Raw genomic sequence first — 24,726 nt, forward strand, 5'->3', positions numbered from 1 at the left:
TACGAGGGGATAAGAGGAGGAATGTGTTTCTATGGGATGGTCTTGATACTGAGGAGGATGGTATTAAGGAGAAGGAGGAAGATAAGGAAGAGAGCGGTCTAGCAAGAGAAGAGGAAGAGGGGGAAGAGGGGGAATGAAGACAGCAAGAACACGAGCAGCCACTAGCAGCACGACAGCCACATCGACAGCTGCGGCGGGGAGGCGTGCAGGATGAAGCAGAGCGCCAGACCAATCGGCCAGTAGAACACGACCAGGTAACAGGTGGTGGGAAGCTCTGGCGAGGAGTAGTACGAAGGAGGGGTAGATACATTGGGGGAGGACTAGGGTTAAATTAAACTAAAGGATTCCGAGAGGGGAGACTGGCAGGATGGGCGAATATATCGGGAGCATGGCGTGGTCTTTGCATGACATCGTGGTGAAGCAATTGAGAAAGGAAAGTAGAAGGAAAGTAGGAGTAGGGAAGGAATGCAGGGAAGACACCCAAACAATGACGTCGGTGGGAGGAGGACACCACAGCCAATCACGGGACAGGTTTTGTCACCCACGTCAGACCCTTCGATTGGAGTATTTTCCTGTTGATTAGGTATTATTCTCCCTCTTTACATACACATGCATATCTCCAGAGTTCCGCGTTAAACACCATCCATTCCACATCATCATCCCTTGCTCTTCCCCCGTCGTCGCCTCGGAGCTGGCGGACTGATGCTGCCGTCCTGCAACCGGTGCATGCGTGCCCCCGCCGACGACTGTCGCGTCTGTCTCCTCGTCTTCGGTATGCTCTTCTGCACCCATCCCGGTCCTCGAGGCAGACGATTAAATCGAGCAAAGTCCTCGTCGCTGCCCTCCGGTGACACGAGGGGACTGGACTGCGTCAAGTCGATCATCATGATTTCGGACTTTTGGGATTCCGGCGGCGGTAGAGCGTCCTCTGGCATGGCATCCTCGACCAGAGTCTCCGGCACGGCACTGACGAGTGACGACAATTGCTGGGATGGAGATGGTTGCCGCTCGGCAGGGGTTGGTGATTGGCGCGAGACCGGGGAGGAGGGAAATTCAACTGCCGATAGATAGTCCATCGTAGTATCGCCCTCCTTAACATCGAGGCTGGTCTTCATCTTTTTGGAATTGCGTCGTCGCTGTTGTTTGTGCGCTCGATCAATTTCGTAGAAGGGATTAGGAACGACCGAGCATGGTGAGGACCGAGATACCGACCGTTCTCGCTCTGGTTCACGCTCCTGTTCTTGTACTGGTTTGTCTTCACCATTGGGATCAGCCTCTAGTTTCTTTTTCTGTTTCAGCTCAGACTTCTGCTCAGGCTTCTTCTCGACTTTCTGGCTTGGAGTTGAGGACTTGATCCCGGCCTTATTGTCAAAGAGCGACGCGATGAGGCGATTGAAGGACACGGGACTTTCAGGGCTGCTGATCGGCTCGAGGTCTGGATCCGATCCCGCCACCGGCGGCGCCGCTTCGTTCTTCAAGCAATTCGGCGGCACGCTCGAAGTAGGCGTAGATGGCCGCGAAAGACGACTGCCCGAATTCGGATCCTCCTCGTCGCCAACACCACCTTCATGATCTGCTTCTTCTAGGGGACTGCCCGGTGATGCCAAGGCCGATCCCTCGTCGCAGGACCGGAATCCGTGAAACTCCGGCGATTTTACGCCGGAGCTGGAATCCTCGCCAGAGGCCCTTACGGCGTCGACTGCGTCCTTCGTTAGTGGGTCGAGCTCTTCTTGAGTTGCGTGCCGGTCTTTGGGAGGTGCCTTCTCGTCTGCTTTCGCATCCGGCGTTGGACTCCGTTCAGGCGGCTCTGCCGGAGAGCTTTGGTCGGTGTGAGCGCATACACGCCAGAAGGACACAGTGAAAAGGAAAAATTTAATGTACTGACAAGCTGGCTTTCTCGGCTTCTCCGGAGCCGCCTGGAACATTTCCCGCTCGTAGAAGCTTGGCATCGATGAGGTCTGCAAGCGACACTTCGCGAAACCCATTGTCCTCCGCTTCGTCGTCATCAAAGCCGGGCATCTCAAAGCCGCTGTACTCGGGTTCGTCCTCGTCATCTTCCGTCTCCTTGGGCTGCCTTCGATCACGCTTGGCCAGCCGAAGTTTGAGAATCTGGTCTTCGAACACGTCGTGAATCTTGGCTACTCGATATTCTGACACCGTAGGCTGCCAGTTGGTCGCTTTGGACATGTCCAGCTGCCTGAAAGCAATGACTGTGCCCTTTTTCAAATCGTCTTCTACTAGATCCCCGAGCGATGCCGGATCATCGGGAATCTGAGGAAGGTCGCCCGCTGTCTCGTCTGATGGTTCCGCCACGTCCTCGTGTCCATTCTGCTCAATGCCTTCCATCTCGTGACTCGGCTGCTCCGTGTCGTCGTAGTTGAGCTGAGGATCTTCTTCATCTTGATACCAATGATCATCATTGTCATAATACTCTTCCTCGTCGTACTCCCCGTCGTATTCCCCGTCGTATTCCCCACCGTACACCTGAATGCGCTGCTTTCTCTTCCGTTTCTTGCCCCATCCCTTGCGCTGTCTGATGATATTATCGGCTTCGGCATCCCAGCGCTGCTCAAAGGGAAAAGGAGGCGCAGTCAAATCGACATCGTCAAAGAGACACTCGGTGGCCCGAATGAGTAACTTGTCTTGCCAGTTCTCATCCGAGCCACTTTCACTTTCCTCGGCCGGTGCTTCTTCGGTGATGGACTTCTGGGGATAAACATTGGTGTTCTTGACTTTGCCGGCCAGCTTCTTACGCGTGGCTTCTTCGTCCTCCTTGGTTCGCGGCGTCCGTACTCCAAGGGAGCCAAACAGCAGTCGCCGGGAGCTGGCAACATCTAGGGTGCGGCGCTTGGATTCGGTGCTGGCTTCATTGGCGGTTTCCGCAGCAGGTACGGCGTTTTCTTTTTCGGACTCGGGAACATGGTTGTTCACTTGATTGTTGTTCTCTTTGTCACTGGGGGGCGCATTCTCTTTCTCGGTGATGTCGACTCCTCCCAATTCAAGATCACGAAGCAGCTTCTGCCGCTTCGCTTCGAACTCTGTCTGTTCACTCTCGCTCGTCCCGGGTGTGGTTGCGGGGAAGCGATACGACCCTCCGTTCTTCTCCTCCAGATCTCGAAGAGCGGCAAAGTCTGCCTCGGCCGGTAAAGCACCCAATTCTTTGAGTTTGGCTAACCGTCGTCGCATCTTGTTGCGCTGGTTGCTCTTTTTGGTTCGCTGGGAGCCCAGACCGGGTGGGTTCGTCTTCGATGAGGCTATATCAGAAACCTCTTCAGACTCTGAATCTGATGCCGAATCATCTGAATCAGAGCTGGATGAATCAGAGTCGGAATCGGAGTCGGAATCAGAGTCCGAGAAATCTGACGAAGAGGATGAAAACTTTGTGTCCTCGTCAGAGCTGCTATCGGAAGAAGAGCTACTGCTGCTGCTGCTAGCCTTTTCAACCGTAGCAGACGTTTCTTCTGGCTCTGGCAATTCTTTGGTGACTGGAGACTTCTGAGCAGGGGGCGGTGGGAGCGGCGCCGATGATGACTCTTTCTGTCCCTCGAATCTGACCGCCTTGGAGTCTCGTCGCGAAGCATCGGCGTCTGAAACCTTCTTGCTAGCATTTTGTAAGATCGATTGTCTTGGTAGCATGTGGAGACTCGACTTCTTGCGCAATGGATAGCCACCGTCTTCCGCTTGGTCGTCTCCAGTCTTCTCAACACCAGACATCTCAGAGGTCTCTTGATCCTCTTTTAGGCCCTTTAACTCCTCGGTCAAATCACCAGCATCAAAGTCGGATATATCGGCATCACTCTCAGAGCCTTGGTCATCTTCATCCTGGTCCACATTATATCGAATGACCGTGCCATCACCAGTTTCTTCATGGACTTGATGAAAATCTTCGTAATCGTCCTGATAAGCATCTTCGTACTCATCATCATCGTCGGGTTTACCGTCGGACCCACTACCCTCCCGCAGGGCTGAAAGCTCTTTTAACGACCGGACTTGTCCAGGTGCCCATTCCGTATCATCCTCGTAGCCAGCAGATCCATTGCCACAGCTCGCCACGCTCGTGCGCCTCTTCTTTCTCGGAGGTATCGTGATAGCGGGTCTCGACGAAGTAGGTCTTTTCAGGAAAGGCTTTCCGAACGGCACGCCATCTATCAAATGCCTTCCATCGGCGGATATTTGGTGTCGACCGGAAAGGCGTCGGGCGCGCAGGTCGGAGAGCTGAAGAGCTCGTATTCTAAGCAGACACAGCCGAGTTAGGAACATGAATGCCAATGGGCGGGAACCCAAGCGTAAGTACTCACAAGACTTCGTCCCCATCTCTGAGGAGACCCTCGACTTCCATGAAATGCAGACACTCCGAGCCCCCCACCTCGACGACGTAGTCTTCTAGGCCCCATTGTCCACTACATTCACTATCGAACAAGGCTGGCTCGGTCTCCAGAGGGACCACGCCGTTCACATCCTCCAGGAGCTGCGCGATGGTATAGCCACCGTTCGCATATAGCGCATTAGGGGTGCGCGTCGACGTGATCGCAGACGAGGCGGCAGGGATGACGGCCGAGGTATTGGGCGCATTCTGACCGAACAGCGAGGGCGGCGCGGTCGTCCAAAGAATGCGCGTCACCGGCAGTCCGTGACGCTGAATTACGAGGTGGAGACGCATGATGGAATGTTGGGTAACTTGTGCGCTCTCCTCCGTGATTCTTCAATGGACGTTTGATATCAGAGCATCAGTGGTGAAGGTTGAGGGTAAAAAGGTATTAAATTCGCTGCGTTTGCGACTCGCGAAAATTGAGCTCCAAAGTCGGGATCGGTCGCGTTCAGAGCAGGCAAGCTGCGAGTGGGCCACGCGGGAAGAAACTGACAGCGGAGGACAGGTGCAGGTCGAGAGGTGCAACGAGAAGATCAGCGCGAGAGTATTAGATTAATCATAGAAATACATGGTACTAGGAAGGGAATTGAGCAGAGCGACGCGAATAGCAAGAAAAAGCAACAGAAGCAGTTGGACGAGAGACGGTGAAGGTGAAGACTGGAAAGGAAAGACTCGAAGGTGACCTCCAACTCGCGCTAAGCCTGTCCGGGAACCCCCGCCTCAGGCACTCTCCGGACGGTGTGAACAGAATGGATTTCTTTTCCTGTTCCTCCTTGCTTTGGGGCCCGGAATTCTGCGATTTAGGCTCTACCTACTCGATATTACTGTCTACTTGAATGGGTGTACTTTTACCTGCATATGATTGCAGCAATGTGATGTATGCTATGCTCATGCATGTAGGCATGGTACTTTTGTTGCGTTCTCTAGACAATGTAAACAAACATGTATCCTGACGTCGCTACCTGCTTGTGAAGATTTAGGCAAAACACTGTACCAAGTATAAAAACCTGTCAAAGATGATATTCACTACCTAGATGATCGTGGTATAAAACGAGATTTTTCCAGTGATCCACAGCTCAGATAAAAAACAAAAAACCAAAAAAAAAAGACTTGGTATCAATATGCAACAAATGGCGATGAGATGACAGACGTTTTAAGAAGAGAAGAGCGTTCAAGTAAAATGAACACCGCTTATATGCAGGTGGCATCGATGTCCAAGTAGATGCGATCCATGTTCCATGGTATATGGTGGATGGTCACCAATGAAGGAAGGTCGTGGTGGTTAATAAACCCATTGATAGAAGGTTCCGGATTTCCTTGAAGTGAATATATTACGGATGTCACTCAGCTCGATCCTCATTATATATTGGAAAACCGATCGCAGAGGGGAGTAGCCAGAAGGTGCTGGAAGTATGATGCGAAAACGGCACGCCTCGGTCCTAGTAGATCTAGGCTCAAGGACCTCCGGAGCTTGAGCTTCGAGGGACCGGTTTCCTATTTGGCACACCGAGTCTGATGGGACGGAATTCAGAGCCGGAGGGCCTCCGCTCGGCCGGACCAGGGGATGCTGGTTGCAGGTGACTATCGGCTACTGGCTGATATTGAGGCGGGTTGTCCTCCGGAGGGGGCGCCATTTTGTGGATCTTTAGAATGCTCTGTTGACGGGCAACGGGAGATGTTGGGGGCGAGCCGGAGTGGGATTCCGGCGGCGTCGAAGGAAGCATGTCGAAGGACTCCGAGGATGAATTTGCTTCGCGGTTGCCGTAAGGGGCCCGACCCTCAAGACCCTTTACCGGGTAACCTGACGAGCTTGGATCAGCTCCAGATTCAACGGGTCTTCCGGAAGAGGAAGAGGCATCTGGTGGGTTATACTCGCGACGGGGGCCATCTACGGGACTGAGGGTTTCGGCCATCGCGTCCTCGTAGCTGGGAGGAGCATCGTCATAGTTTTCCTCCGAGGCGGGCACGGGAACCGGAGCCGCCGAAGGTCTGGGAGGTATGGGCGGGCGCGAACTAGTGCCACCCTGGGGCCGATCTGGGACTGATGGTGAAGGTGGCACCGGTGCCGGGGGTTTGACGCGTCCAGTGGCAGCCATGGCATCCAGAAGTGCTTGGGGTGGAGCAATACCAGAGAACACTCTGACAGGCATCCTTAGCGGGAGTACGATGAGTTGAGGCTATTCACAGTTAGTATAAAGACACCGAAAAGTCAAGCAGAAAGATCGTCACGCCGTCACCCACTTTCATGTTCCCAATACTGCCATGAGTCAACCCAATTCGGACCTCAAGCTCATAGGATCTGGAGATGTTGCATGTCTCGAAACTCGGAGCCACTGAGCTGGGCAGAGGCACCCGATTCCACATGCTGGCGTCGATAGTGTATTCAGAGCCCGCCGGATCACCTCCTCTCCCAAGGGGAATACCCATGTTACTCCGACTCATTATAACCCAAGTGCCGCTTTCCGTTCGCCTTAGATCGTGAGCAAGGATGTGCGTGTACCCGATCAACTCGATTTGCAGCATCTGCAGGAAGATGGTCTCGTATGACTCGGACACCTTGCTCACCAGCACCCGCAGCGGGATGGGCTCATTGCAGGTGAGAATGGACGGGTTCGGAAGTCGAATGTCAGCAGAGACGCGAGGAGTGTCCGAGGCACCATCCCGGAGGGAAGTCGACGAGACCTTTTGGAAAAGGCTCTTCGTCTTGGAACCACTGGGGGGCTTTGTAAACTGGTGCTGGCGTCGCGCATACGTCTCCTCGTTCAAGCTGCCTGTCCTTGGGGGTTCGATGGGAAGGAAGTTCAAGTCATGGATCTAAGATTCGAAGTGTCAGCCTTTTTCCACCCCAGCTGCTTGAAGTGACCATACCGCTCTGATGTTTTCCTTGTAAAATTGCGGCCGGATAATAGTTGCCTTTAGATAATACTTGATGTCTGCCTCGCCCGGAAAGCCGCTCAGAGAAGGAGGAAGGGTCTTCTTGACGTGACGATTCGTATCCTTGGCCACTTCGACTTTCAGTCCCGTGATGTTCAGATTCGTGAGCATGCTGTTATGCATGCTGCAGGCATTGTTGAAGGGAAACTTTCGAAGAATTAGAACCATGCGAAACCCCTTCGACTCACGGGTAAAATTACCTTGAACTGGAAGGGATATTCATATGTCCCAGAAGCAAAAGTATACGTCGTATTCGGAGCCTTGGAGTTGAACACCTCGGGGGTAGGGAAGACGGTAACGACTTTATACAAGAGCTGCGAAATCATAAGCAACTAGGAGCGATGCAACTGGGGAAGAATAACAGAGCTAAGAAGAGCAAGAGAAAAAAAAAAATTCAATACCTTATGGACTTCTAATTCCGTGCGCTTCTTATCGGACTGCTCATGGTGCGGATTTCGGGGTCCCGATAGACGCGTGCGACTTTCTCCCTCCAACTTCACCTGAATACCACCTATCGCTGCTTCGGACGGCAGATTAATCACAACTCTGCCGGATAGGAAGTCAAGGTTGGTGAAGTGGGTATGCGAGTTGTCTAAATGGATGGTCGCGGACATGGCGAACACCTCGACCCGGGCCGATCTCTAGCGACACGGCCGATTGCGATGGGGCTGATATGCTTATTCGATGTAAAGAGGGAGAGATTATGTCGCTGATAATAATATGAGAGATTCTACTAGGAAGGGGTTAGGCGATGAGGAGTGGGGGGCAGAGAGAGAGGGATTGAAGGGATGGAAGAGAGCGCGAGAGGGCGGGAGTTCGGCATACAAAAAATAGATACGAGGGGGAAAATGACGTTGAACGGTTGAAGGGACGAGGGCGTGGGGCAATCGATGGTTCAAAGCCAAAAAGGACTCTCGGCGTGGTCGGGATCCTGATCAGGGCATGGAAAGTGATAGAGTGAAAAAAATATCCCCTTCCTGGTCCCAAGAGTTCCCTGTTGGCAATCAGGTGGGTTTTATCTTTTTTGTCCGACTCTTAAGTTTGTTCAACTCTTCGTGCTGAGTCGCTTCTCCGGACCTCCAGGAAAGTCTAGGCCGTCAGTGGTCGGGGATGAGATCGTCTCACAGGGCTGCCAACTTGCTAAGCCACTCGGATGCTTGGGACGCGAAGAACACCGCCACCTTTCCATCTGTCAATCGAATCCAGAAGGTTTTCTAGGAACTACAGTACTAGTCCTGTCGATGTCATTATCTGGATCGGTGACTCATCTCATTGGGTATATCACTACTGGTTTATAATTGACTTGCCTAGCTAGGCATCAAAATTCTTCCCCCCTTAGCCGCTGCATTCCTGCATGTTTCTCGTCAGAGACCCTCCTTCGCCAGCATATCTGGTGTGGTCAGATTTGGGAACCGTCAGCCACAAAGCTCGTCAAAATTAGTTCGACAGGAATGCTTGTCACGTACCTGCAATATCAAGGTAGAGTGCAATGGCGTTGAACCTTGGCCGCCCACGCCCGTTAGCCCACGACGCTGCCTGTCACCATCATCGGGGGGGTTAGTTCGTTTGACGCACCTTCTCCGATTGCCCGTAATCTCTCCAGCCAGCCACTTCAATCGATTGCTCCAGTTGATCAAATCCAAGTGGCTCACGTCAAGGAGGGTCCCCTTATAACCTGCCTCTCCTCCCCACCGACTACTAGCAACGCTAACCAGGCCGTCGTTAAACCCCTCGAGTTGCTCCAGAATCCGATGGGACTGGCGGAAGACCGACCAAAAACTTGGCTGCATACACGCCCCGTACGAGAAGTATCTGTCTAGTCTCAGCCCTATTCCGTACGCAATACTCCTTTTTGTTTGTTTGGTATTTCTTTTCTTTTCTTCTTTTTTGTGTTTGATAGGTTCCACGTACCGTACGTCGTCCACATCAGGCGTGTTAGGATTGAATGTGCTTTCCATGTATTCCCGCGTTAACTGGGAGAAAGCTCCCGTTTCAACTTTCAGTAGTCCCAGAGCGTAGTATAACTGGGCAAGGCGGTCATCTGCAGGGCATGGCATGAGTTTTCTCAGTTTTCTCTTCATCTGGGGGTGATGCGGACTTCATCATACCTCCAATCTGCTTGAGTACATAGTCTGCAACCGACGAGCCTAGTCTTGGTTTAGTTGGACGATCTCGACCTGTTTCTCGGCTGTGTACTGTCACAAACCTCTGTGCGGCGTTGCGATGGTCGTCAAGGATTTTACATTGAAATCCTTGGGTTTCAAATGACTGATCATGTATCGAGAATCCAGACCGCTTGAAGATATTAATCGAAAGTCAAGAAAGAAAGAAATAGAATGTCATGACTGTCGGAAAGAGTCTCACCCCTAGTCGTCCTGTTAATAAAGATAGATAATCTATGGTCAGGTATGACATCTTACCATACTATGTCTGCACGGGGTTAGCACATCTCAATTCAGGTAAACGAATGAAAGAGAACGACGTACGCGATAATATTGACATCCTTCCCTTGCGCCCCGACAGCGATATCTCTCGCTAATTCCTCCGCGCGCATTTTAATAGACCCGGACGGAGGCACCGTCGCCGTAATGACCTGAACGCCTTTCATAGACAGCGCTTCCTTGATCCCTCGCCAGTACTGGACCCCAGGAAGAAAAGGACCAGCTAGCCGCAACTCGTCGAATCCAAGCAGCCCATGCGCGAGGACGATAGGATGCTTGGGTGTATCTGCAAGCATGCGGTTAACGGCCGATTCATCACGAAAGTAATACTGGTACTCCAAGTAGAGATAGTACATACCGTAGCTGTCTCGAACTACCGCATATTCATCCTTGATGACCTTCCCTAAGCTCTCCAGCCGTGGATCATGCGCGTAAGTTCTTGTCTGCTCGTGGGGATTGCACCTGCGTGTCGAAGAGCGGAAAAGTCGCGCGTGCGAACGAGCAATCGGCACAAATTGAACACCAAGTGTCGAATTGGCAGACTTAACGCTCGGACGGAGTCTGGTGACCATATACCCCATTGTCCTTTTAAAATTATCTGCCTATCCTTCTAGGAAAGGTGTATATCATTGGCCATCGGTTGTATAATCGTTTTAAAGTTGGCGTGTGCCTGATGACGCAACGCCTGAAATCGGAACCCGTTGCTGCCTCAGGCAAGAATATAATATGAGAAGACAGGTCGCTACGAACTATTTTCTCATGAGACAACTTTCGAATGTTGAGAAGCGTAGTCTAATTCGTGCGGATTCTGTGGGCGCATGTCGATTCGATTCTAGAGAGGATATGTTCTACTGGACTCGCCCGATACTCAAGAGGCTACAGATAGTACAGCCTAAAGGGTCCCGACAATAAGCCATATGCCAGATTGATTAGAATCGTCAAAAGGTATTTGCACAAAGCTCAAATCGCAGAAACCATATATTCACAGCCCTGAAAAGCAATAGTATAAATCGAACAAGAGAGGCCTCCATCACACAACTACAACGACTTTATGTCTTGACCACGATCTTCTCCGACGCCTCGGGCTTCACCTCCACGACGGCATGGATCAGGTCGTCCACCACCTTGCTGCCCTTGCTGTTGCCGGCCTGCTTGATCTCCTGAAGCTTCACGTCGGCCTCCTTGTTCGAATCCTCTTCGGCCTTCTTGTATCCGCTCGAGTGCTGGTTCGAAGACAGAGCGTTAGCCTGCTGTTGCACATCTTGCGAAACCATGGGTCGAGACAAGTCTATGCTGGGCCGCTCGCTGTCGGGAATCTCTCACCTCAGCCTCGAACTTCTTGAACTCGGCCTCCTTCTGGTTCTTGTATTCCTCGATCTCCTTTTGCGCTTCGGATTTAGCGTCCCTCACTCGCTTCGTGCGGTCTGAAAGGTATAGGTTAGTGTCGGATTGATGGAAACTGCGTAGGGGTGACGATCGTACATTCACGGGCTAGAAGATGCGAATACGTTAGCATTATCTCATAAACGAGAGGAGTGGTCATCCGGAGCGAGACGACCAAGCGGGACTTACCTTGCTGAACAATCTTCTGAGCCTCTCTCTCGGCCTAGAAAAATTAAACCGTCAATTCATGATTGAGCCCGCGAGGGACATCTATCGCTGCGACCTACATCGAGGAGGGTCTGAATGCCTGCGGAGTTCTGAGCGGACTATAGAGCACGGTGTTAGCATCGGAGCGCAGTCCAAAAAAGGTAATAATGCACAAAACTCACCATATTGCCAAAGAGCCCCCTGTAAATAGTAATGGAACGGTTAAACGAGGGCGTCAAGGGCGTGGGGATAGATGTACAGATAAGGCAGAGGACGGGGAGCTTCGTGATGCGCCCCGTCTCATGCCCCCCCCCCGACGCCACGAATGATCAATGACAAGGCGGTCAAGGTTCTGCCATCAGTTACCGCCGTGATAATCGCCGATGAATCTCGATGCCGGTCTGGGCCTTGGATTCTATCACGCATTCTTTTTTATCTGGTCTAGGGTGAGTCTTTGTGATTACCTCACGGAAATCTCTGATAGGTGTACTGATAATTCAGAGGAAGATAAAGATGTCTCGAGCCTCGAAATTGACATTGGCCGCGACGGGCCTCGGAACCGCGGGCATCGTCTACTTTGTGCACTGGTCACAGGAACAGGAGAGAGCGGTACGTTCAGACTGAAGACTCGTCTTATAGGTACGAATATGGGGCTGATCTAGTTTAGAACATGCACAAGGGCGTCGAGCGGGACATGGAGAAGCAGCGCGTGCGACATGAACGACAGGCCGATTTCGAAATGCAGAAGAGACTCGAGGAGGAATACCTGAAGCTCCAGAAGGTTTCTCCCATAGATGTGTCGCCAGGCGGGGATAATAATCCAGCGAAGGGGACATGAGAGAAAGAGCTGTGAGGGAATCAATACTCCATTGGGTTACGGTTGTACATGGACAGTGTCAACCAGTGATAGATTTGCATCCGGCAAGTCATCAGATTCGAGGAAGGTCCAGGGCCCTGTGCTGACCAAGGACTTCAGGATTTGCTGCCTGTCTGATTATCGAATATATGTGTGTACAATACCCACAATGTATATTATATGAGCTAGAACTCTCCTTTCAATTTATGATCTATAACAGGTACAAATGTCCTGTTTTGCTACGCTATGGAAGCAATAACCACACAGAGAATAACTATTGCAGGTATTCTTGGAACCAGAAGTGTCCGAGATGCTTCTCGTAGTACCAAGGCCTAGGTACTGATAAGAGCGAGCATACACATTCCAAATGTGTGGTTGTGAAATTCTCAAGTCCTAACAAAGCAAGGCATCGGCCCTGATAAGAGAAGCCCACACCAACCACCCTGGCCGGAGTCCGTTGGTTGGCTGGTCGTATCATGCATCTGCATAGCACGGGCATAAGGCCGGCTAGTAACGGTCCGAGAGCCTGAGGCCGGCCATTGACGGAGGCCGGAAGATTCCGGCCAGACCAATGGTAATGTAGCGGTAAGTGGGGCTGCTAATGCTTGGCAGTTGGCCAATCCATGTAAATCAACTCATGAACATTGGATGCGCTTGATGGTCTTTGGGGGAGCCTATAGGCTGGAGATGTTTAATATTCGATGCAAGAAGACTTGTAGCCATACAGGGACGATCGACAGACTTGATATGCCAGCTTTCACGAGTTTCATTGCCGGTCGAGTTCAATTCTGCTCCTGGCAGCTCCTACTGGATCGAGCCTAGCGTGTCCCCGTGATGCTGGCTGCCAAGTCTTGATATAGATCGACGTAGATGGCTTCCTGTGCAGCGAGAGTTGAGAGAGGGCATAATTTTCTTCAGGGACGCCGTGGGAACCAAGGTGGTTTATTTTGAACTGCTTATCGGATGTGGAATCTCGAAGATGCATCCAAGAATGCAGCCCCCGCGCCTTTTTGCTCGGTCAAACGTAATGGAGACTCCGTGGCCGGAATTGAATCCGGCCTCAGAACAGTTATAAGAATCGTCTTCTCCCGCTGGATTTCCCTTCCTTTCTCTTGAATCTCCAAGCCTAGACTGGTTTCTACCACGTTCCTGAATATTTTCCTTTCTTCCCCCTTCCAAACTCTCCTCTTCTCTTGGAGAACTATAAGTCTCTGGCATCCTTCCCAAGCCCTCATACATAGATAGACTTATCTTTTCCTTTGTTACCTGGCACTATGACCGTGATAAAGACCCCTCATACTTCTACCACTACCCTGAAACGTTTTCCTTATGTTCATCATGACCCTGCTACCCTTCCTCGGTCCTTGGACCCTTTTACCATCACCACCTCTACGGGCTTCATGCCATTCATCATGTCCCCTACCGACCTCCCCAAGCCCTTCCAGCCCTTAGTGGCCCTGCTTGATCGGATGCCTGTGACAAAGCTCGACGGCACTCCTGGTCTGCTGGCGACGTATGAACTGGGACCTGCCGTCGCCGAGCTCCCCGACCTCACGGCCGAAGTCGACAAGCTCGTCACGGCTGACGGTTCCCCGGACCTCTACGCAGTCACGGCCGTGTTCAGGGACTACTCCTTCCTGGCGTCGGCTTACTTGCTTGAGCCTTGCTGGGAGAGCTGGAGTAAGAACCCGGACAATGGGTATGGTCTTGGAAGGGACTTTTTGCCTCGGGCTGTGGCTTGTCCTATGTATCGATGTGCTCAGCTGTATGTTCTTTTCTTTTCATTCTTTCCTACCTATCTTACCTATCCTACCTATATTATACTAACCACAATCCAGCTTGGACATCCCCCCCTTCATGTCCTATGCCGCCGCATACTCGCTGTTCAACTACACGGTAGCCGAACCATCCAAAGGCCTATCCTATCCTAACCTCCGTCTGGTCCGCGCCTTCGAGCACGGCCTTGACCCCAAGAGCTCCGAGGCCGGGTTCATTCTGACCCACGTGGACATGGTCAAGGAGTCGAAGGGACTGATCAGCGGGGCGCTCAAAGTCGTCGATACGCTTGAGCAAGCCGGGTCTCGATCTGAGGTCAACGACGGGTTCCGAGAGATCCTGGCTTCTATGGAAAAGATTGAAGCGAGTATGGAAGGTATGTCTGTATCCTGCTTAGCCCTAAATAGCCGGCCCCTGGTATCTTTTTTCTGGTATGATAATATGATAGACTGACAACTGGATCTAGACATGTGGGCCAACTCCAAGCCTCAGGACTACCTGTCCTTCCGTGTCTTCATCTTCGGAATCACCTCGCAGTCGATGTTCCCCAACGGTGTCATCTATGATGGAGTCCTCGACAACCAACCGCTCTTCTTCCGCGGAGAGAGCGGTGCTAACGACAGCATGGTTAGTTTCCATCCCCCATCCCCTTCTCCCTTCTTCCATTGCTACATGCATACCCCATCTCGACCTTCTACCCCCCTCAACTCAACCCTCCTAACCCCAACCTACCTTACCAATAATAATGATACTAATGGGGGAAAAAAAAAGATCCCCCTCCTCGACCACCTCCTCCAAATCCCGATGCCCTCAACCCCTCTCACCAAAATCCTCCACGAATTCCGCGCCTACCGCCCCCTCCCCCACCGAACCTTCCTGGCCTACCTAAACGCCAAATCAGCCGAAGTAGGTGTCCGCGATTACGCAGAACACGATACCGAAACGACCATCCTCTTCTTGAAGACCCTGAACCATGTTCGCAGTTTCCGGTGGCGCCATTGGTTGTTTGCCAGGGAGTATATTATTCGCAGGACGCCTCATCCGACGGCGACGGGGGGGAGTCCGATTGTTACGGTACGTTTGATTTCTTCTTCCTTTTTTTCTTTCTTTAGGGTACTTGGCTTGGTTGGGGTTTTGCTGATTCTGGTTCAATAGTGGCTTCCGAATCAACTCTCCGCTGTCATGGATATGATGATATCTATTTATGACACGTACCTGGCACCTCAGAAGAACGGGGAAGTCGGGGCTCACGGACTGAACGGGTATGATGCCTCGTATCAGAAACAGGTCGAGCCGATGATGGAGATGGTCAAGGATCAGAGGGAGAAGTTAGCGAAGGAGGTGGAGAAGTGGTGTAAGGAGAGAGGGGTTTAATTTCGAATTTGCATTTGGAGTTTGAATTGAATTGGATCAATGATTCGATTGATCCTGTGCCAACTAATTAATGACCAATGACAATGATCAATGCCTGTCTTTAACCGAGAAAAGATAGACCGAAATTCAAATATATGCTGGTATCACATCATCATCATAATTCCTGATTTCCGTCCTTTCCGAAACGCCCGATAGCATGTCATTTCGCCAAAGAATAAAAGAAAAAGTTGAAATCTGTTCCAAAATCCTTGAAACCAGACAGAGAACAAAAGACCCTAAATAGAGAAAGCTAGAAGATAGGTTCTCGCATCAAGCTCCCATATCGACAGGCGTATCATATGAGCGAACCTCGAGATAAACAAGTTCGTCCTTTCAAAACCATTGATAGGCTTATTATTTAAAGACCTCAAGACCGCTGGCCCGCCCATAAGCAACGGCATCGGCCGAAACCTGCTCGCAGTCTTTTGCAAAAACACGCTCCAGCTGCGAGTGGTTCGCTTCAGATGAACGAACATCCGCCAATCTCTTGATTGAAACACCAGTTATCTCTGTACAGGTCATATTGAGGACCTTCAAGTTGAGCAATTTTGCAGCAAGCATCTCCACAACCTTGTCATAAATCATGGAGATGTGCGAAACATTGAGTTCCTCCAACCCTTCGGAGTGTTCACAAAGGAGTTGGGCCAGGCCAAAGCCATGGAGCCGGGCACACTTGTCTACGTGAAGGACCTTCAGAGGAGCCTTGGCCTCGAGCAAAAAATAGAGAAACGTGCGATTCGAAACCCAAGGCACGTCGCTGAGAATAAGGGTATGAAGTTTTGGGAAACTAAGGGGTGGTTCGTTCGAAAACGGGAACTCTTCCGCTCCAGCACCTCCACGGATGCGAAGGTATTCAAGGCTAGATGGCAACGCAAACTCATCACCAATGTAAAGACCACTAAGGTCGAGTTTCTTTAGTCGCTGAAGATCCAGCGGATTGAAGGTGGGAGGGTAGGGGACAAAAAACTCTGGGTTTGAATCGAGCCGCAGCTCTTCCAAATTTGCAATTGAGTAAGGAATAGCCTGCGCAAGTCAGTCAATTTGGCCGACAGTAGGGGTCAAGGAGTAATACATCTTCTCGGCGGGGAATGTAGAGCGCAGGAGCATGTCCGGTCGGCCTCGACTGTTCAACAGAGCCTATCGTGATACTCCGTAGGTGAGGAAGTTTCGACGGCCACTGCGCCTTTGCTTCGGACGAGGCCTTGGCCCTGTGAACCTCGATGTGTTCGAGGAGTGGTAAGCTTGCGAGAAATTTGGCCAGGTATTCCTGAGGGACAACCGTGTTTGCCGATATGATAAGGGTTTTCAAACGCTTGGAGCCCTTGAAGAGCTCGTAAACCGCCTGATTGTTGTACGGGTCCAGCAACTCGAGATGTTCCAACCGTGGGCACCTGCTCACATATTCCAAAACCTTCTGCGCCGAGGGAGTGGAGATATTTTTCAAGGTGACTTTTGTTAGTAGAGCCTTGGAACGTCGAATGTGAGCTAGAACGGACGTTGCCGAAATCTTGCCGCGAGCGATGGAAAAGTCCAGTTCCATCCAAAAGTCGCGCATTGAGGAGAGAAATTTGTTCCATCCTTTGCACACGCGCAGTATTGCACTTGGAAACGTTAGATGTGAGGGCCAAGTGAGGGCAGCCAGAACCTACACGATCTGCTTGAAGTTGAAATGGTCCAGAACAAGCCGAGCAAGTTCCAAAGGCAACAGAGTGAAAGGATCCTGACACTTTGCCGTCATCTTCTCGATCAGTTTGTCGTGCAATTGTTCGACGAGCTGCGCTAGTCAGCTCGGTTCCAAAAGAGAATATTGAAAGACTGATCGCCAGGAAGTATCAACTGACCGAGCGACGCGGATGACTACTGGGTAGGACCTTCAGTCCATAAGCGTACACTTCCAAGGCCTTTTCGGGCTTGCTATCCAGGAGCAGACTCTTCGCGCAGCGAAGATATCCCTACACCGTATTAGCGATTGAGCCGTCGTTCATCTGACCGACACTCGCAGGCTCATACCCGGTAATCTTGCTTGTCTCTCTTAATCATCAGCCTGGAATCCCGCAGCGCGCGATCGTATTGTGCCAATTTGGTGTAAGTGGCAGCGCGAACATCGAGGATATCCAGATGATTGGCATCTTTTACATTTAAGGCCTAATGTAACCAGTAACTGGTTAGAATAGAGGATAGAGAAATGATTCCATTCGATGCACATGGCAGATGTACCTCAGTAAAGGCTTCTATAGCAGCTTCAAAGCTGCCCTGCTGATAGAGTCGCTGGCCGTGCTGCTGCAACGCGGCCGCCTCACCACGCGCCAAACCTGCAAGGGGAACGAAACCTTTAGCCATTGAAACACCGCATAGGACTTGCCAGAAGATGGCAAGGGTAATGAGTGCATCGGCCAAGGGAACGTACCTAACGAGCCCATGATCGTATGAGACTATGAGCCGAAGTTACATTCTCGTCGCGCTAGGCGGAAGAGACGGGAGCGAGAGAGGCGCGAAAAGAGAAGAGAAGAAGAGCGAGAATCGCGTGACTCGCGTCGGACGGTCGACGTCAACGGGGCAACGCCGCGTTTGCCGTGGAGCTGCGCAGGTGGTCGCTGTCACCACCCGCAGAGCCCCCGGTGTTTACTTTTGTCCCGATTGGGAATCCCTGTCGGCGGCAAAATAACGGTCGGCTTTTGCGATCCACTGGGGAAAATTTACCCTGATTTACTTCCCTGACCATCATTTCTAGAGCTTCTGACCCTTCATTCGCCATACTCAGGAGTCTCAGGGCAAGCTTGCTGGCAAGCCATGGAGCCACATAACCTGGAGGCGGCATCGACCTACATTAATAATGTCCTCCTTGCTCGCGGGTTGCTGAAGAGCGGCAGCCCGATCGACTTTGCTCAGCCCGACAATGACGAGGGCGGAGTGGCCACGACGATGGGGAAGATCATCAACCTGGTGAATGATCTGGTTCTCAGACGAGATGTATGTGATCGGAGAACTCATGATTATTGACGGAACCATGCATCTAACAGAGTTACGCAGCGCGAAGCAGAGCATCGAGAGAATCTGGCCAACACCATTCGAACGCTGCGGGCGGAAGACGCGCAGAAGACGCTCGATATTGTAGGTGATCATCGTGGCAGAGGATTGGGTTAAAAAAGGAAAATACTAAGAGTTTGCGATGCAGGAAAAACTCCAGACGAAGACCTCCGACTTGACTCGATCGCTGGCTCTGGCAGAGGCCCAAGAACGCTCCTTAAAGTCCAACATGGCCGGCACGGACTCTACGATCAGGGGACTGAAGGAGCAAGTGCAGCGTATGAAGACCACCATCCAGCAAGTGCGCGCGCAGTGTGCCAACGACATCCGCAAAAGAGACCTGGAGATGCAGAAGTTGAAATCCCACCTGGCCGAGCGGCAGAGAGGAAAAAGGGAGGGCCTCGGGGTCACGACCATCAACATCAATCCCGCAGTCGAACGCTCATCCAGAATGAAACTCTCCAAGGGGGGTGAGGGTATCAACGACCCGGGATACAGCTTGAAACAAGAGACGAACGATTTCCTCACAGAGCTACTGCAGAACCTGAGCGACGAGAACGACGCTTTGATTATGCTGGCGCGGAACACTGTTCAAACCTTGAAGGATCTTCAGGGCCTGCCGCATGTCGAAGAAGACGAGGGCGCGATCGGGTCTGCCAGCGTCGGAACTCACAAATCTTCACAAGGTCCTGTCACTACTCTGCCTTCATCATGCGAGGACCTGTCCGAGCAGATGGATGGGGTCTTGGAGCACCTGAGAACGTTGCTTACGAACCCGTCTTTCGTCCCCTTGGAAGAAGTCGAAGTGCGAGACGAGGAGATTGTGAGGCTACGAGAAGGCTGGGAGAAGATGGAAGCCCGGTGGAGACAGGCCGTCACTATGATGGATGGCTGGCATACGCGAATTGCCGACGGCGGCGGCTCGGTCCAAGCAGAGGAGCTACGACTGGGAATGACACTCGATCTGAGCGTGGATTCCTCGCGAGGCCGAGCGGCCGATGGCGAGCGCGATACGAACATGCAGTCGCCGATCTTCGAAGACCAAGAGGCCGAGGAAGAGGAAGAGGCCGCCGACCAAGTCGTCCCAGTACAGGCCGACCGCATTTCCGACTCCGCCAACGAGAAACAGCCCGTGCGGGAGGAGAAGTCGCAGAAGAGTTCCAACCGAGCACTAAAAGAGCGGAGCGACAACATCAGACCTACACGACTGTCGCGGAAGGTTTCCTTCACACCCGGACTGCAGGGATCTCCATGCGATCCTCCTCGTGAGGAAGATGAAACCCTCCAAACCAAAGCCCACCGATCAGAGGCCGTGACGCGTAGGGCCTCCAAGCGGAGGCCAGAATCCCAAACGACAACCCGTCAGGCCAACCACCCGAGCAGAGCGCCGAAGCAAGAAGATCCCACTCCGACCAGCAAGGAGCAGCATGCATCTGATTACTCGACCCGACTCAGCGTGCAGCAAAAGCTCGCCGCCGTTGAGAGTGAAGCGCGAGCTGCCGAGCAAGCGCGTAAGGAGAGCGAAAGCCGCAAACGAACTCGAGGCGGCAAGAAAGCGTCAAAGGCGACGAGCGATCGCCGACGCAGCACTTTGACCCACGACGAACTCGGGGAGCTGATGGGGATGCCCTCGAAGTAACCTCTCTTTCATCTTTTTCGTGTAATAACCCCCATTGTGTTCAGGATATGACTTTGCTTGATACCCCCTCCTTGAATCCGTCCATGTGTATATATCGAACTTCCTGTTGCTTGCATATTCGACGACGAGCTATCATGACCTGGCGCTTGTGAATAATTTGTTTTGCCTCGTTAATTTTAGGATGAACGCATGTATGATTAATATTAATTGTCGCTCATTAAGGATAAATGAATGGGCTTGGGATTGATCTTCGTTGCTATTCGGCATTGCGCGTTTAGTTGGACCTCGGCAATTTGTAGTCTGGCTCTCCGCAACTTGCTTCACCTACTTTTACTGTGGACATTTAAACACCTCCCCAGTTACAAACTTGCTCAATTGATTGCAAAATTGCGTTTGCTCTCTTGAATTGAGCGCAAATCCAGACCACGACACCTACACACCTACCGTCATCTACAAGCTACAACTACAGACCCCCTTGACACCTACATCATATCCTCCAGAAAATGTCCTCAGATACCTTCCAAGGCTGGGTCGCCCACGATGCCACCAGCCCACTAACCTTCACCACCTTCACGGCCAAACCCTTCGAACCAACCGACATCGAAATCGACATCACGCACTGCGGCATCTGCGGCACCGATCTCCACACCCTCCGATCCGGCTGGGCCCCAGCCGACTATCCCTGCGTGCTCGGACACGAGATCATCGGGACCGTACGTCGCCTGGGGTCGGCCGTCTCTTCCTCAACCTCGCAGTCCCAGGACGAAACAATCCAACTGGGCGACCGCGTCGGCGTCGGCGCCCAAAGCGCCTCCTGCCTTCGCGCAGACTGCGACGCCTGCGCCGACGGCCAGGAGAACTACTGCACGCGCATCACAGGCACATATAACTCCCGATACCGCGACGGCGCCAAATCCAAAGCCCACGGCGGCTACGCGACCCGATGGCGCGGACCCGCGCACTTCGCATTCAAGATCCCCTCCACATTACCCTCCGCGGAGGCCGCGCCGCTCCTATGCGGCGGGGTGACGATGTTCGCGCCGCTCCGGAAACACGGCGCCGGGCCGGGCAAGTCGGTTGGGATCGTAGGCATCGGCGGACTCGGACACATGGGGATTTTATTCGCGAAAGCGATGGGTTGCGATACCGTGGTGGGAATTTCACGGACGAGTAGCAAGCAGGCAGATGCGGTGACGGGTCTTGGGGCGACCGGGTTCATCGCAACGAGCGAGGAGAAGAACTGGGCGCGGAAGCACAGCCGGACGCTCGATTTGATTATCTGCACCGTGGATGCGGCGGATATGCCTCTGGGTGGGTATTTGCGGTTACTGAAGCTGGATGGCACGTTTGTGCAGGTTGGGGCGCCGGAGCAGCCGTTGCCGGCGTTGACGGCGTGGTCGCTGATCCAGAAGAGTGTGAAGGTCACTGGGTCGAGTTTTGGGTCGCCGGAGGATATCAGGTTGATGTTGAGGCTGGCGGCGGAGAAGCGCGTGGTGCCGTGGATTCAGAAACGGGCGATGAGGGAGGTGAATGAGGCGTTGGGGGATATGCATAATGGGAAGGCGAGGTATCGGTATGTGTTGGAGAATGGGGAGGCACAGGCGAAGCTGTGATTGTGGGTAGAGGAATAGGATTGTAAATATGCGCATATAACGGGGTTAGTGTTGTACGGAGTATGTTTTCAACGGAGGTGGTTTGACTTGGCAACCAAGACTCGGCCCAGGTTCAAGTATAATATAATTGGAATGATCAGCATCCCAAGGATACAGAAGCAGAACACTAAACCCTTAATGGGGCTAAATACGAATAAAACGAAGGATTAAATCTCAACATCTCCACTCTGCTCTCCTCTTAGCATCGAAAAAGCTTAGTCTTGACCCGAGCAGGCAATGGGTACGAGATATACGAAGAGGTCTGCTGTTGCTGCATGGACGATCCACCAAATCATGGTGCCTGATGTGGAAAGGTTTGAGGTAGAAAGAGGGAGGCGAAGAATTCAATTAGAAAGACGGTTTCTCTTGGTTATTTTGCTAAGTTTCTCAAATCTTTTTATCTTTCTAACAAGTACTCTTCATACACCTTGGACATGGCAGACACAGATGCCGACACCAGCCATGGAGGCTGGAAAGCCTATGAATACTACCCTTCGATGGCTGCGGCCGTCATCTTCCTCCTTCTCTTCATCGTCGTCAATCTCCTGCATACATACCACCTGATCCGGACCCGGACGTGGTTCTTCATTCCGCTCGTGCTAGGCGGTTGGTGTAAGTTCTCGCTCAGCCAGTCGCTGTGGGCTTCCATGCTTGACAAACTTTTATCTGACATGAACAGTCGAATTCCTCGGTTATATAGGACGCGCCATGTCCGCGAAGCAATCGCCGGACTGGACGCTCGGCCCGTACGTTATGCAGAGCACCCTACTGCTCATCGCACCCGCCCTCTTCGCCGCGAGCATCTATATGGAACTGGGTCGGATTATATACCTTGTCAAAGGACAGGCGCTGTCCATCATCCGCGTGAACTGGATGACCAAGATTTTCGTGGCGGGGGATGTGTTGAGTTTCCTGATGCAGGCTTCAGGTAGGTCTTTCGCCTAAGAGTTGTACGCGATCACCAGAACGGAAACTGACACCAGGACTAGGAGCGGGAATTATGGTGAAAGGATCCGAGGGCACCGGCAAAGGTGTCATCCTCGGTGGCCTCTTCGTGCAGATCATCTTCTTCGGCTTCTTTTTGATCAGCGCCATTTTCTTCCAGAGGCGGATTGGCAGCCGGCCCACGCCGCAGTCGGTCGACGTGTATATCCCCTGGCGGAAGCATCTGTTCGCGCTGCACGCGTCCAGCGTGCTGATTCTGATTCGGTCCATCTTCCGTGTGGCCGAGTATGCTGGGGACACAGACGGGGTTCTGATGTCGAGTGAGGCCTTCATCTATATCTTCGATGGACTCCTCATGTTCCTCGTTATGCTCATCTTCGTGGTCGTTCACCCGAGCGAGGTGAATTGCCTCTTGGGCAAGGGGACGTATATGACCGTGAGGGGTGGGTTAGGAGTTAACGCGAAAAACATGCCCGTTTAATGTCTTGTGAGTGAGTAACGATTTTGGTGTCGGTTTCCTCCCTGGCTTCCAGTCTAGTCTTAAAATATGCCAGACATGCGCCCCAATGACATAGACTTTGCAAGTAATGTAACGGTAGATCTTTGTGAACTCATATTTCCATAACTCCACGAACCAAATGAGAGAATTTATTCAGCCTGTTTGATCGACAGAAAAACTCTCCCCGTAGACCATCTCCATCGGCCAACGAGCCAACGGTTTCCAGCGATCATCCAGAACCCGCCATATCGCCTTGGGCACCCTAACACTCCATTCGCCCACATACCAAACCCCCCGCATGGTGTGCAGGACGGCGCAATAGTGCGCCAAAATGACCAGGGCCAAAGGGCTATGATTGCGGATCAGATCCACGTACTCGGGCTTCAGCTTGATCGCCCACCGGCACGCAATGGTGACGGTGATTAGGCCGCTGGAGATAGCGGCGATCATATCGGCCAGGTTCTCAATCGTGTGGCGATGGACTTCCGTGTCATGTGTCGGATCCTGCTCGCCGTACTGATTATTCGCCTCATGCAACCGCTCCAGGACAACTCGGGCATCCTCCGGCGGGGTCTGGTCGTAGTTACCCAGCACAAGCACGGACGCCCAGTCACTGGCGACGATCGACGGGGTGGCTTGCCTCAGGACCTGCTGCACGCCGCGGGCCAGGACGAATACTTGCGTTAAGTCCTCGACGCAGGTCCACGGGTCGTTCGTCTCGAGCGGATGGGGAAACGCAAGCGCGTACAAGACGACGACGCTAGCAAACCCAAACATCGCCTTTGCATTAGACTCGGTGATGTCGCTTAACGACTCCCGGAAGAACGCCAGCGCGCGATTCTGATGCGAAACAGCGGTATCGACATAGGCGGGACTGCGATGGTCATCTTTTGTGCGGGCCAGATGCAGCGCGGAGAGAGCGAGGATGCCATGCATGAGAAACGGGTGCGAGAGCGCTTCTTCCGGGACGCAGCACCGCCAGATATGGTCGGTTTGGCCGTTGCGGGTCAAACTCAGACAGGTTGAATTGCACCACTGCATCATCAATTCGAGATCGCTGAGATTGAGATCGGTGGTGCTCTGAGGGCTTCTTCTGCCTCCGCCACCGAGTCTCCCCAGGACACCGAATGAATTCGCCGTGATCAGGGTCGATTCTGGGGGTTGTGATCCTTCGGATGGAGATAGATTTGACCCGGGGCGGGATTTTGAGCCCTGGTTTGCCCATAGAAAGGAGCTTGTAGAGTCATATTCACATTCAGTGAGTCGCTTGGTGCAGTTGGTGCAGACTGGCCGGGTTTCATCACACTGCGCGAGTTAGTTCGGGGGGAGCGAGAAAAAAAAAAGAGCCTCGAGTACCTTAACACGCCGTCGCTTGCATTCTAAGCAGCCGTGTCGAGACTTGCGATGGGGTCTTCGGAGCGCCATCAGTAATGAAGTGCCGGGCTTCGCATCATGCACGAGGTAGACAAATGACGATGGGGATGTCTCTGAATAGCCTTAGGCAGCGACATAGTTACGGTCGATTATGTCATCCACTTTAACTTAGTTAACTAGTTAGTTAACAGTTACTTATAGTTAGTTATCC

The 24,726-nt window shown here is 52.4% G+C and overlaps 11 protein-coding genes across 11 annotated transcripts; 5 read left to right on the top strand and 6 right to left on the bottom strand.

Annotated features, from left to right (window-relative positions):
* Positions 1-656: 656 nt before the first annotated feature.
* KD926_003306 (uncharacterized protein) lies at positions 657-4,660 on the bottom strand (the record flags this gene model as incomplete). Its single annotated transcript, XM_053097431.1, has 3 exons — positions 657-1,818; positions 1,886-4,231; positions 4,299-4,660. 3 exons carry the CDS (start codon positions 4,658-4,660, stop codon positions 657-659), a joined length of 3,870 nt encoding a protein of 1,289 aa, XP_052958517.1.
* A 1,163-nt stretch (positions 4,661-5,823) lies between these two features.
* KD926_003307 (arrestin (or S-antigen), N-terminal domain protein) lies at positions 5,824-7,917 on the bottom strand (the record flags this gene model as incomplete). The annotated part of the gene is made up of 5 exons (XM_053097432.1): positions 5,824-6,546; positions 6,611-7,183; positions 7,238-7,450; positions 7,504-7,617; positions 7,705-7,917. The coding sequence occupies 5 exons, from the start codon at positions 7,915-7,917 to the stop codon at positions 5,824-5,826; spliced, it is 1,836 nt and encodes a 611-aa protein (XP_052958518.1).
* Positions 7,918-8,667: 750 nt separating this feature from the next.
* KD926_003308 (triglyceride lipase) lies at positions 8,668-10,325 on the bottom strand (the record flags this gene model as incomplete). Its single annotated transcript, XM_053097433.1, has 8 exons — positions 8,668-8,693; positions 8,770-8,804; positions 8,879-9,115; positions 9,215-9,344; positions 9,412-9,450; positions 9,510-9,555; positions 9,724-9,733; positions 9,790-10,325. 8 exons carry the CDS (start codon positions 10,323-10,325, stop codon positions 8,668-8,670), a joined length of 1,059 nt encoding a protein of 352 aa, XP_052958519.1.
* A 468-nt stretch (positions 10,326-10,793) lies between these two features.
* Positions 10,794-11,519, bottom strand: KD926_003309 (uncharacterized protein; the record flags this gene model as incomplete). The annotated part of the gene is made up of 6 exons (XM_053097434.1): positions 10,794-10,994; positions 11,068-11,168; positions 11,227-11,235; positions 11,317-11,350; positions 11,415-11,453; positions 11,517-11,519. 6 exons carry the CDS (start codon positions 11,517-11,519, stop codon positions 10,794-10,796), a joined length of 387 nt encoding a protein of 128 aa, XP_052958520.1.
* A 198-nt stretch (positions 11,520-11,717) lies between these two features.
* KD926_003310 (protein PET117) lies at positions 11,718-12,172 on the top strand (the record flags this gene model as incomplete). Its single annotated transcript, XM_053097435.1, has 3 exons — positions 11,718-11,780; positions 11,836-11,943; positions 12,002-12,172. The coding sequence occupies 3 exons, from the start codon at positions 11,718-11,720 to the stop codon at positions 12,170-12,172; spliced, it is 342 nt and encodes a 113-aa protein (XP_052958521.1).
* Positions 12,173-13,464: 1,292 nt separating this feature from the next.
* On the top strand, positions 13,465-15,340 carry KD926_003311 (indoleamine 2,3-dioxygenase family protein; the record flags this gene model as incomplete). Its single annotated transcript, XM_053097436.1, has 4 exons — positions 13,465-13,955; positions 14,029-14,342; positions 14,433-15,040; positions 15,122-15,340. 4 exons carry the CDS (start codon positions 13,465-13,467, stop codon positions 15,338-15,340), a joined length of 1,632 nt encoding a protein of 543 aa, XP_052958522.1.
* Positions 15,341-15,733: 393 nt separating this feature from the next.
* Positions 15,734-17,799, bottom strand: KD926_003312 (Leucine Rich Repeat domain protein; the record flags this gene model as incomplete). Its single annotated transcript, XM_053097437.1, has 7 exons — positions 15,734-16,402; positions 16,452-16,980; positions 17,029-17,153; positions 17,221-17,331; positions 17,390-17,524; positions 17,597-17,691; positions 17,787-17,799. 7 exons carry the CDS (start codon positions 17,797-17,799, stop codon positions 15,734-15,736), a joined length of 1,677 nt encoding a protein of 558 aa, XP_052958523.1.
* A 370-nt stretch (positions 17,800-18,169) lies between these two features.
* On the top strand, positions 18,170-20,045 carry KD926_003313 (uncharacterized protein; the record flags this gene model as incomplete). Its single annotated transcript, XM_053097438.1, has 3 exons — positions 18,170-18,349; positions 18,410-18,490; positions 18,555-20,045. The coding sequence occupies 3 exons, from the start codon at positions 18,170-18,172 to the stop codon at positions 20,043-20,045; spliced, it is 1,752 nt and encodes a 583-aa protein (XP_052958524.1).
* A 503-nt stretch (positions 20,046-20,548) lies between these two features.
* Positions 20,549-21,658, top strand: KD926_003314 (NAD(P)-dependent alcohol dehydrogenase; the record flags this gene model as incomplete). The annotated part of the gene is made up of 1 exon (XM_053097439.1): positions 20,549-21,658. The coding sequence occupies one exon, from the start codon at positions 20,549-20,551 to the stop codon at positions 21,656-21,658; it is 1,110 nt and encodes a 369-aa protein (XP_052958525.1).
* A 473-nt stretch (positions 21,659-22,131) lies between these two features.
* KD926_003315 (RTA1 domain-containing protein) lies at positions 22,132-23,123 on the top strand (the record flags this gene model as incomplete). Its single annotated transcript, XM_053097440.1, has 3 exons — positions 22,132-22,309; positions 22,377-22,625; positions 22,687-23,123. 3 exons carry the CDS (start codon positions 22,132-22,134, stop codon positions 23,121-23,123), a joined length of 864 nt encoding a protein of 287 aa, XP_052958526.1.
* A 171-nt stretch (positions 23,124-23,294) lies between these two features.
* Positions 23,295-24,566, bottom strand: KD926_003316 (uncharacterized protein; the record flags this gene model as incomplete). Its single annotated transcript, XM_053097442.1, has 2 exons — positions 23,295-24,446; positions 24,498-24,566. The coding sequence occupies 2 exons, from the start codon at positions 24,564-24,566 to the stop codon at positions 23,295-23,297; spliced, it is 1,221 nt and encodes a 406-aa protein (XP_052958527.1).
* Between the last annotated feature and the right edge of the window lie 160 nt (positions 24,567-24,726).

The sequence above is a fragment of the Aspergillus affinis genome (assembly GCF_023601865.1).
Source record: "Aspergillus affinis strain CMG 70 chromosome Unknown NODE_17_length_398122_cov_92_786867, whole genome shotgun sequence".
Taxonomy (NCBI): Eukaryota; Fungi; Ascomycota; class Eurotiomycetes; order Eurotiales; family Aspergillaceae; genus Aspergillus; species Aspergillus affinis.